Source organism: Ammodytes marinus, assembly GCF_949987685.1.
Source record: "Ammodytes marinus genome assembly, chromosome: 10".
In the NCBI taxonomy this organism is placed as follows: Eukaryota; Metazoa; Chordata; class Actinopteri; order Uranoscopiformes; family Ammodytidae; genus Ammodytes; species Ammodytes marinus.
In genome coordinates this window covers 18,497,321-18,509,820 of record NC_137214.1, presented here as the reverse complement: position 1 = coordinate 18,509,820, position 12,500 = coordinate 18,497,321, and the positions used below count along the sequence as shown (strand labels likewise).

Below are 12,500 nucleotides of genomic sequence, written 5' to 3'. Positions count from 1 at the left end.
TCCATTATGCCAATGAATATCATGTAAGATGAGTGAGAGCTCCAGAAAATAGCTACAGAATTGATTTTGTGGTAACATTGTTTTCTTTGCTGCTGTTCAAGAATGAGCTGTGAGTTTAATCTTCTACGTCAACATGGCTGAAAAGACCTGACCAAAAAAACTGAAAATTAGTTTCAGTTCTCAATCTCAATATGCTGGAGATTATGCTTCTAAATGAACCTTCTTGTGAGACTGTTTTCTCTACAAGAATTATGTTAAACACAGTCTGTAGCTGACAAGTGCAGCTAATTGCCATCCAATCTTGGTAGCTGTGTTTGCAGCAGTGATTAAATTACTTTAGATAAGAGAGTATAAGAGTCTCTTACCAACTGAGGAGTCCCCAGGACTTTCAGCTCTAGACTATTAGGGTTGGCACAGTCATCACAACATTTCACCCCACTGGCAAGAATACTGCTTAGCTAAGCTTAGCGATGCATGTAGCACCTTAAAATGGGAACTTATGTATATCCTTGAATGGCTAAGATCTATTTCTCTGTAGCACTTTTTCATTGGGCAATTTGTGAATTGATTAATATGCATCTTGCTACAGATCAGTAATTCAGAGTTGGGCGACAGGCAAATGTGCTTTTCTGGTTAGTTTCCTCTCCCCAGAGTGATGTAAATTCAATATGGCCGCCAAAGTTCACAGGAGATTATTACTCTTAAGTGAAATGGACCTGTGTGTGCATTTGTGCGTGTGCGTGTGTGTGTGTGTGTGTGTGTGTGTGTGTGTGTGTGTGTGTGTGTGTGTGTGTGTGTGTGTGCGCAAGTGAGTGCTTGTCAGCTCGCATGGCTGGCCTCCAAACCTCTCAGGTTCATGTCGGGCTGTGATCATCAAATCCACTTTCCCTCCTTACAGCGGCCACAATCCAAACTAAGCGCTGCGCACCACCTTGCCTCTTTTACCTTTGACTCACTCAAGTATTTCACAACCTTTTTTTAAAGTACAGTGCCAGAAAACAACGGAGTGTGGAGTAAATCACATCTCCGTTTGCAATGTTTCGGCGCATTGCATGTAGTTATTAATGTCATAAACCAGTACTTATCCAGGGAAGGTTTTGCTGAGCTTGCAGGCTTTTATTTTTTTGTTAATTCCCTGCATCACATCCATATTTCAGCACACATTTACACCTGGGAATTGCCCAGTATAAGCACACAGCTTTCAAACCGCTGTCCCACTGAGCTGCTCCAAATGCACAGTGTGTGAAATTCAATGAGTTTCCAGACTTTTGCACATTGGATATATTCCACTCTAAAACACTACACACTTTGCCCTTACCTTACTAACAGCAGACTCTCCCACTTAACACAGCTCTTCACTTGCTGCCAAAGCCATAAAGTCATATCAATCAAATGTGACGGTAAAATTGTCTATTCCCCCCATGCTCAAATGTTTTGCGCTAAATTGCTTTGACCTACGAAGTGAATCATTTCACTTTACTTTTTATTTTATTTTTATTTTTGGCAAAATTTGAAGTGACTCAGGCATAAGATTATTAATTTCTCCCTCCTCCTTTTGTGGCCGTTTTGCATCACCTTTTCTTTCCAATTCTCCTCATCTTTCTCTTTCTACTTTCTCCTCTTGTCAGCGCAACCTTCTTACCCTTTCCCTTTTTACTTGCACCCTTTTTTCATTCCACCTTTATTCCATTCCCTCTTTTCCTCTCCCCCTTAAAATTGCATCACTTTCCCTTTTTCCTCCTTTTTTCTGTCTTCCATCATGTCTCACTCTCTCCTCTTACACCCCTCATCATGTCTTCATCCTCCATCCTTCTGTCCAACCATTTTACTCACCCTTCATATATATCGTTCTTCCTCTTGACTCTTTTATCCCGTCATCTGTCTCTCAATCATTTGTCTGTCCTCCCCTTTTCCCTTTTGGTCTCTTTTTTCTCTTATCTCTCTCTTTTTTTTAAATCTCAATTTTTTTCCTTTAATTTTGTTGGTCTTCCATACCATCCTCTTATTGTTTACTCTATTTCTACATCCCAGCTCCCCTACAACTACTTTATTTAAGGGAGGGGCCCCTTCAATGATCTTCTTCTTATTTCTTTCCTGTCCATTCCCCTCTTTTTCCCTTTTTACCCCCCCCCCTCCATCCCTCCCTCCATTAGACAAGGTGACTCCTGCAGTTAAAAGGCTCCAACCCACCATTATACCACAGAGTAGAAAAACCTTCATGACACTCTGTCCCTGGTGGACACAGCATTGATTTTCTCATATGTCTCTCTCTCTCTCTCTCTCTTTCTCTCTTTCTCTCTCTTTCTCTCTTTCTCTCTCTCTCTCTCTCTCTAACTCACACTTTGTCTCTCTCCCCCCTCACTTTCTCCCGTTTCTCTCTCACTCACTCTCAATCTGTGTCTCTCTACCTTTCACTCGCTCCATCTCTCAGAGGGCAGGGTCTGTATCTTGCTCTTGCGGTCGTTCCCTTTCATGCTGCTTGGTGGCCAGCACAGTATCGTACACCATTCATCGCACTTCTTTCACACACACACACACACACACACACACACACACACACCCCTTTCGACCCTGCTATCAGATTGACAGCTTTGCTGAAACTGCCAAGAACTTGGCAAACACGATTACTGTAGGTCTTTGCTAACCTAAGGAGACAGGTATATGCCATATATCTGTGCGTAGCTGTTTGTTGTGTGTGTGTGTGTGTGTGTGTGTGTGTGTGTGTGTGTGTGTGTGTGTGTGTGTGTGTGTGTGTGTGTGTGTGTGTGTGTATTTGTGTGTGTGTGCGTTTTCCCCTATACATTGTGCCGACTGCTGGTCCTGTCATTCCCCTAAATTCAACCTGTCTGTCAAACTGCAGATGATAAAGGTAAATGTAGAGTAAGAATTGATAGAAAGTATAGTGCCAACAATTCCTTTAACACGCTCTCTGTTATACGGTTTTATTTACTATACCTCTCATCTATTGGCTGCTTACGTTATTGTATCTAATCATATCTAATCAGATTTCATAGTTTCTATTCTGGTTTCATCATGCCTTGTCTGGCCTTGCCAGGAAAGTGGCAAATGTTAACCACACCAGTGAATGCCCAACAATGTTGTTTCTTTGGCATCTAAGTCCACTTCTTAGTTGTACTTGTGCTGCTTCTGCACTTAACAAAATCAAGATGCAGCAAAGCATATAAGAGAGTGCTGGTGTCTGTAAAACAAGAGACCATAGAATCGCACAATGATTCGACAAGTAATCCGTGTCAAGTGTGATCTCTGGTGGCGTGTTCAGCCTGTTCACTGGAAGTGACAAACGGAAAACAATAGCAAACTATAAGTGACATTCTCACAGCCCGGCAGTTACTGCTACAGTTTATATTTGCCATGGGCAGAATGTTCAATAAGAACGTTTAAACTGCATCGTAATTTCCCAAGGACATTGGTGAAATCATGAATGGAAACTCTGGCATCAAACAACTGACAACATTGTTTCACATGTTGCAAAGACCTTGTTTTTAATGGGCAGTGTCACAATTCATTCGCTTCAATTCAAATTTCTATTCATCCCTCAGGGTGCAATTTGAGGCAATTTCGAGGCAAGCTGATTTTGCAGACATAACAACATAAAATCCAGATACACAATTAATCCAGCCGCTTAAATGCAAAGTGAATAACAAAAAAATACACTAAATATATTCACATGAAGATAAAAATCAAATAAAATCAGACATTACTGTGCTATCATCCAAAAAAAGTGACCTGCACAGGTGGTTATTTTCTAACAACAAATGTCGAATCGTCTTTATCTGACATGCAGATCTATATAATACACCATAATATCATATTATTTTGTCTAGTCTGACTCCTATTTAAACCTGTTTTATTTAGACACTACTTAAAGGTCATACTGCAGTATACAACGCTTATAGTGTAGAGAGACAGAGAAGCAGAGATGCAAATGTGGTCAACGAGAGATATGTGTTGTAGTATAGTCATGCTGAAATTGCACCACTGTGAATGTAACATGTAATATCTTCAAACAATACAAACATATGGTATATCAGCGTAAGAACAAAAAGGAACACACACACACACGGCTTTGCTTCTTTGCCTCACTTCTTCCTGTCATCCTCTCCTCGCTCTTCTACCTCGTAAAACGCCTCCCCGCTTCACGCTCCCCTACCCACAATGCAGTGCAGGATGGCCGTTTGTTTGAATTATGACTACAGCGCCTTAGAGAGAGGTGAGAACATTGTGTCGGCTGCGTGCACACACATACACACACACACACACAGACACACACAGACACACAAACACACACACGCACACACACACACACACACACACACACACACACACACACGTTTTTCACCTGCACTGTTGTGTGTCTTTGTCATTGCAGATGTTTGCCTTCAGTTGTTTCTAGGTTTACCACAATTCCAACTAAAACCAGGCATATGTCAAGCGAGTGAGTTTGAAAATACAACAGAACATATTAGTAATTAGCCTTTATTTGATAGGAGAACATCCAGAAATTACTAGGAGCAATATTGCACACAAGTTCACAATGTAATATCTTCCTCGCCGAAGAAATGTATGGAATAATGGCAGAGAAGACAGAAGAGACTATAGCCAGCTTCTGTAGACTTCCCATCATTCTTTGCACGACCCCCCCCCCCCCCCTCGCTTCTCCTTAAATGGCAGGATGTGGTTAATTCATTAAAGGTCGTGCCCAGCGGAGACAGGACTAGGAAAATGTCAATAGCTCTGTCTGAATTGTGGCATATTTTGCTAGACAGCATACCACCCCCAAACACTTTGCCTTTTTCATCACAATGATAGGATTTGCGATTCAGTTTTGACAATTTGAAATGCATTTAAACTCCCACTTGGAGAAACACCGCCTTCAAAGTGTAATGTCTGCTGGTTTTTCCGTTGACTGTCAAATTCAGTTTTTCAGAGTTTTGCAATGTTGCCAAGGTTTTTCTTGAACTTTGACATGAGACAATTGTGTTACCATATTTGTTTCTTATATTCCTATTTCTCACAGCTAACAGAGTTTTAAAATATATAAATCCACTTCAGAGAAATGTACGTCTGTATTTATTTTCTTTATTATTCAATATGCTGAACATTGTAGATGGAAAGCACTTGGTGTCCTTGTACAACATGAAGCAATCTTTCTCCGGAACACAGTCAATAGAGGTGGACATCACATGCCTTCCTGTACCCTTGAATATCACTAAAAGCAGAGACTCATCATTTGCAAGTCAAACCTACCCTGTAGTGCACAAATCAGTCAATTACTGCATTAAATCTGCATGCGGTGGCAGCCATTGCAGATGTCCGTCCTCCCTGCATTAGTCCTATGTCAGCAGTATGGTTGGTTTAGCCAACATTTGCTCTTGAAGAGGAGTCAACAGCACAGCAAACCGGCATTGATTTTTCTTACTTATACCGATGCGTTGGCATCGTAATGTTATTTTTAGATCAGAGGAGATAGGGAGAGGTGGTGAGACATGTTTTAAAGCAAATGGTCAGATGTATAGAATGGTAATAAATAGAGGAAGACAAAGACAAGTCATCAAATCAACCTCAACCATGTTGTCTTCCTCTCACCCCTCCCGTGTCAGTCTTGGGACTTATGTTAGATCCATATATTTATTCTCAATTATTTTCTTTTTGGGATTGTAATCTCTAACTTCCTCCTTCTTTACTACTCTTTAGTCCGTTACTGTCCTTTCTCAAAAAATACGTTGATTTATGTTAATACCCAGCAGATATTAATATTTTTAGGGAAGTTTTTTTGACCACATATTTTTACAGACATATTTCCTTCGTCAATAAAATAATGTCTTAGTTCAAACGGGAAACCTGGGTTTACAGTCGTTTCCTATTTTGAGCAAGCATTATTTGCTAATACGCATTGGATGGAAACCAACCTAGTGTATCCTCCTTCCTTTCCCCTGTCCCTTCATTAATTACTCAGTCAGTAGTGGTGGCTCAGTGATGGATTCATGGAGCGGCAGGGTTGCTGGGTGTGTGTGTGTGTGTGTGTGTGTGTGTGTGTGTGTGTGTGTGTGTGTGTGTGTGTGTGTGTGTGTGTGTGTGTGTGTGTGTGTGTGTGTGTGTGTGTGTGTGTGACTGCTTCCCCTAGCTCCAGATGGTAGCAAAGGGAAGCATTGAATCAGTCTGCCAATAGGCCTTATGATAGACATGATTAAACACATTAGCTAATTATATGGAAGGAAATTAAATTGTGGACCATCCCCCCTTTCCATCCCCTGTAACAAACATCTGAGATCAGAACACATAAAAGCACACAAACGTAAGGACTTTGAGTGCAACATGATGGCACAAACTAGAGAGCTCACACACACACAGACAGACGCAGACACACACACACACACACACACACACACACACACACACACACACACACACACACACACACTCACACACACACACACACACACACACACACACACACACACACACACACACACACGCACACACACAAAGTAAACCCTCATGCCAGATTGATACCAATCATGTCACTGCTAATCAGGGTGCTTTGTGAACAAAGCTGTCAGAGGAATCCAATCATATCACAGATGATGGAATCGTTTACTGGGGATGGGGTTAGTAGATGAAGTACATGGCCACCAATATCAATCCACTAGTTATTCTCCATTCTAGCAAAATTACAGTTGTGAGGTTTCTCAAGCACAGTAATTATATGTTCTCAAAATTATCTAAACATAATCCCCGTAGTGTAGAGTACAAGCTGAAGACATGAAGACATTTCACCACTCGTCTAACAGTTCTTGGCTACAGAGGTGGTTAGTCCCACAGCCCCACGCCAAGATGTCTTGAGTGTCACTGAAATGGAGTGAATTGAGTAGACTTGTGGAGGACTGGAATACTAAATCCAGATAGGTAGTTAGTTTGTCAGTGCCTTCCAAAACAACCCATAGGACACTTACAAAAATGATACAAATGAGCATTTTCTGCTCTTCCACCTCTACGGCCTATGTTATCACATTTTTGACAACATAAACTTCTGGGTTAGAGGAAGCTCTGGGTTAGGTGAAATGAATTAACATTGATTGTTAGTAAATGATATAATGTGAACGGTTTTCTGACTGTTCTGTCAGTTTTATCCTTCAAATTTGATGTTAGCAAAAGGGCAGGTACGGAAAATGATAAGGGCTTTAATAACTTGTACCACATCCAGGGCTGTACAGTGCGACAGTTTTGATCGCATTTGCTACTGAAATTGATCACGTGCGATGATGAATACGAATCCTTTCGCACTCGTGCGACAGGTTGATAATGAGGAGAGGCTGTCTTTAAAACACAGTCAGATGCACAACACTGCTTAAGAGGGCTCTACATTAACACTGCGGGTAAATGAGTCTAAGGCAAGTAAGTTATTGAGTCCACCCTTCAATTTGGCTGGTGAAAGATGTGTGCTCGGGATCTGTGTTCATGCAGCGATTCTAGGTATAAAAACTTCACGGCTTCAACGGCAATTACCGGAAGGAGACGGCACATTACCGCAGTTAAGTTAGCGCGTGTACAAACAGAACATTTCCTGTGCGCCTTCACATTAAAAGCCTGTTACTAGACAAACGTGAGTTGACTTTTATTTTGAAGCCAGTAAGAACAGGAAGTTAGCGCTTTTTTCTAACTTGAAAGGCAACTCCTTCAGCTGCAGAGAGCAGTCAACAGTATCCTAGTCTATTTAAACAAAGTTTTAAATAAGCCACTGAAAAGCTACTCCCAACACATTCACAACAACCTATTTAATTTATCCTAAATTGTACCAATATGTATACTTATTTATTTAATAGGCTATGTTTAATGTTTTAAAGTTTGGTTTTAATTAACAGAAGGACATTATAATAATAATTCTGAATCAGCAAAAAATTGCAATTGGCAGGTTAGATTCTTTTTTCTAAATTGCAATCAGTGCACCCCCATTCATTTTTCTACAATTATTACTGCATCATATTAATTGTGAATCTCAAATGAGACCAGGATGACATGCTCAAAGGTAATTAGAGCAAAATGCAAGGGTTAAGGTTATGCAAGTTTTCAATAGCCTACTTTGTGTGCTACCAAATTTATTTTTGTGCTACTGAATTTTTTTGCTTGCTAGCACCGGTGCTACCACCTAAAAAAATAAGCGTACAGCCCTGACCACATCTATATATCAGGCTGTGTGCCAGTATGCTTTCGGAGGGGTGGGGGGGGGGGACATGACTTTTAATTACATGAAACACAAACATGGCACCCACAGCCATATGTTGGCATGATCTCTACACTCACAATAAGATGACATTTAGCAGATGCTCACTGTCACACTCAGTTCTACAAGAAGCCAAAAAAAGAAAAGAAGATCTTGGATTTAAAACATGGCTTTTAACAACAACCCTATCAGACTTTTCTTCTATATTTAATACTTGTATAGTGTTCCACATTGCTAATCCTAGTCATCTTTACTTATCATGCTCAATTAATCAAGTGTGGCACATCAAGGCAATTAAACAACATACCTCTAAATCACCTTTAAAATATAATTGCACCGCATCAAAGCAGATCAAAACATCTCACCACCAGCCTCTTGAAGTCTTTGGGGAGGCGTGGGGGGGTTAAAAAAAAAGCTATGTTGCTCCCTTAACCTGGCCTTTGGGTACAGAGTTGTTTGGTGTTTCGAGTCCAAACTGAACTCGTGCCAACTGTAACCATAGCATTTGATCAATGACAGGTAGAAATACATTTAAAATGTGCTTGCTGTACTGTGCTGTGTCAACTGTTTTCAATGAACCCTGAGTGCACTGATCAAACAAAGACAATTACAGAAGTCTGGCTTTTATATAGCATTGTTTATTGTAATGCTAAATGGTTTGGTTGTACTGGTTAAGGAAGATACCACCTTATTCTGTGATGAAATAATGGTGATTGTTTTCACATGTATCTAGTCTAAAGTCACTGCTATAGAGCCCTTTTTACCGGCTGCGTTTTGAAATTCAGCCACATATTGAGGTGCACTCGTGGAGTACTACAGTCATATATTGTTCAGTTACTTCGAGGACGTAGATTGTTCTGGCACACTCACACAAACATGCACAACAATATAAAACCAAAAAAAACAAAGAATGTGTTGCTCCTGAAGCCCCGATGTCATTTCTGTCGCCCTTTGGAGGCAAACCACCTTCCTCTGGTTTCAAAGCTGACATGACTGATATACCTGGTGCTGCAGTGTGCCCGAGCTAGCCTCCACACCCACGCTATGTAGAGTAGACATGTCAAGGCCATTTAAAAGGTTGATCAAAGAAAACACAAAGAAGAAATGGATTAGCAATGGACAGATGGAGTGGGAGAAGAGAAAAGGTGAAGGGGAATGAGAGATGAGAGGAGACGAGAGGGCACGAGAGGGAGAGAAAAAATGGATTATGAGTGGAAAGAGGGAGAGAAAATGCGCAGAAAAAAGAAAGAAGTCAAAGAAAAAAAGGATTAGGGACGGAGGGATCTATAGTGGAAGAGAGATGAGATGGGGAAGAGGGCAAGGAGGACAAGATTAAGGTGGAGTGATATGCTTTCATCTTCTAGTGTCTGGAGAACAGACAGTAACATGCCATGCTTGTGTGTGTGTGTGTGTGTGTGTGTGTGTGTGTGTGTGTGTGTGTGTGTGTGTGTGTGTGTGTGTGTGTGTATGTTCGGTGTGTGTGTGTGTCCATCTATATTTGTGTGAACCTTTGATTATTTTTAATATTCTTTCTACTTGTATATGGTTACATCTTTCCGTCCATGTATATGTGTACGTATCCACATCTTTGCGTGTGTGTGTGTGTGTGTGTGTGTGTGTGTGTGTGTCGGTGTCTTTGTCTGTGTGTATGTGCATGTGTCTGTGTGTGTCTGTGACATTCTAAATGTCACTCATTTTTCCTGGTTGAGTAATACAAAATAAGAAGATACCTCTAAATGTCTACCCTTTGGATCTTTCTATTTGCAATCCATCCATCTACTCCTCTGCAGAAGAAGAATAGAGGGGGCGGAGAGATGTAGTGGATGAATGAATGGGAAGAAAGGAAGGAAGGAAGGAAGGAAAGAAGGAAGGAGGAATGGAGGTTCCAGGGTTGTTGGGTTCATGGATGGAGGGATGGATGGTGGGGCAGGGGAAGGTGGATTGAATACCAAGCGCCGAGCAAATTAAAGTAAAAGCAAAGGATGGATGACAGTGGGGGTACCGGGTGCATCTTGGAGTACGGGAGAGAGTGAGAGTGAGAGAGAGAGAGACAGAGAGAGAGAGAGAGAGGAAAAGTAGGGAGGTAGAGAGGGAAGGAGAACGGGAAAAGAGAGGCAGAGTCGTGACTGTAGGTTGATTTACGGAGGCTTTCCTTTTAATGAAATTGTTTCAGTGACAGAGCCGGTAAAAGGCCCTTAATGGATTGGCTGGCCTAATGTAATGAAATTACTCCCTCTTTCACTACAGAGAGAGAGGGGGAAAAGAATAAAAGAGGACATGGGGGGTAGGGAGGAGGAGGAGGATAGGAGGGGTGGGAGAGAAGAAAATGCAATTAATATTTACAGAAGAGACAAGCAGGGTGGGCTCTAGTAGCTACGTCTCTCCCGCTCACTCGCTCTCCTCCTCACCGCGTCTACCTCTCTCACCCCTCTCTCTCCCGGTGGCCAGTGTGCGCTGGCCGTGCAGCAGGGGAGGGAGGTGATAGGCTGACGGCTGGGCAGGACACTTCAGCGCACTGCTCTCCTCTCTCTCTAAAGCCTTTCTCCTTTTGCTCTCCTCCTCTCCTCCTGTCCGGGCTGACCATAGCAGCACCGAGGTGAGAGACTTAACCTGAGTGTGTGTGCTATCGTTTGGACTTGGTTATCTCTAGAGTCTTTGTATGGTGTGTGTGTGTGAGAGAGAGTGAGTTAACGCCGGTGTCTCCTACCTGCCACCTTAAGCCCACTTACTGGGGTATCACCCACACACACTCATTCACGGAACCTGTCTTTTGTTAGTCCCTCCCACCCAGCTGAGCGGACTTTGCATTCTTACGACTGACTCTCTCCCATCTCTCTTTCTCATCTGTGTGTGTGTGTGTGTGTGTTTGTCTGCGCGTGTGTGTGTGTGTGTGTTTGTGCTCGCTGCAGGCAACTGGACAGCAACCACATCAGCTGCATCGAAGATGGAGCTTTCCGAGCACTGCGCGATCTGGAGATTCTGTAAGTAGAGAAAAAACCCTCCGTTCTCTCACTCTGTCTCCCTCCATCTCTCTCCTTCTCCTCATTCTCCTTCTCCTCCTCTCATCCCATCTTCTCCTCTACCCCGGTTCCATCTGTTGTCTGTGAACCATGGACCTGTCCTGCGCTCTCCTGTCGTCTTTCTGCCTTTGCTTTCTGTCTTTCCTGTTTTTTCATACTTGTTGTAAAAAAAAAATCCTTACTTACAAGTGCTCTTTCATTCCCCTTCATTTAAAGTGTATTATCATATTTTGCATATTTCTCTTTAAAATACATCTGCTCTATGTTTTCCATTTGGAAAAAGATATTTAACTTGAAGCGTTTGTTGAGAAAATGTTGTTTCTGTGTGTACATGATCTTCTGTAAAGTAGTTGTGTGTTTGTGTGTGTGTGTGTGTGAACTGAGGTGCAGCTCTTAATGCTTGTGCGCATTGCCTGCAACGATAAAGCACAGTACCTGTTCATTCACGGGCAAATGTGTTGTCCTTGACTTCGAATACACGACACACACACACACACACACAAAGAGTATGAGAGACTGTGTATCTGCCACCTGTGCCGCTTTCTATGCACCATGTGTGTGTGTGTGTGTGTGTGTATGCGGGTGATTTCCTCTGCATATGGGAATATGTTGATGTGTTTGCGTGTTTGCTTCCAGCTTGTGTGTGTGTGTGTGTGTGTGTGTGTGTGTGTGTGTGTGTGTGTGTGTGTGTGTGTGTGTGTGTGTGTGTGTGTGTGTGTGTGTGCGTGTGTGTGTGTGTGTATGTGTGTGTATGTGTGTGTGTCTGATCTGTCCACATTTTTAGAGCTGCTCATTTGTCACTATGCTCAGAGGTGTGACTGCCGACAATGTCTTGGGAATGGTGTCTACGTTCTCCACTCTTGTGTATGTGTGTGGGTGTGCATCATTGTACATATGTGTGTGTATATGTGTCCATTGCATGAATGTATTCTTGCATAGAAGCAAATATAGTGCTTCATTGTGTTTTGCAAATTAACTCGTTTTCTAAAGGTTATGGTGCCTTCTTTTTTTATATATTTTTTTGTTTTAATTAAGCTGGAAAAAGTTAACACATGGGGATAAGACATAGACAGGCTTAAAATTCATGGTTTGCATCAGCATTGGATCTTTTGTCTGCAGCGTTGTTGCTAATGCATTCATGTTCTGCTGTATGGTGCTGGTAGGGGAAAGGTTACTTTTGTCTCTGAATATGTTAATTGGAGGTTAAAACTGTATAGGAAATAAGGCAGGGCCAAAGA

The 12,500-nt window shown here is 41.9% G+C and overlaps 1 protein-coding gene across 1 annotated transcript in view; it reads left to right on the top strand.

Annotated features, from left to right (window-relative positions):
• The window catches only part of slit3 (slit homolog 3), a 231,700-nt gene that overhangs the window by 124,330 nt on the left and 94,870 nt on the right, over positions 1-12,500 (top strand). The window contains exon 6 of the mRNA XM_080035179.1: positions 11,152-11,223. Coding sequence (XP_079891305.1) covers positions 11,152-11,223 — 72 coding nt within the window. The remainder of the gene's footprint in view (positions 1-11,151; positions 11,224-12,500) is intronic.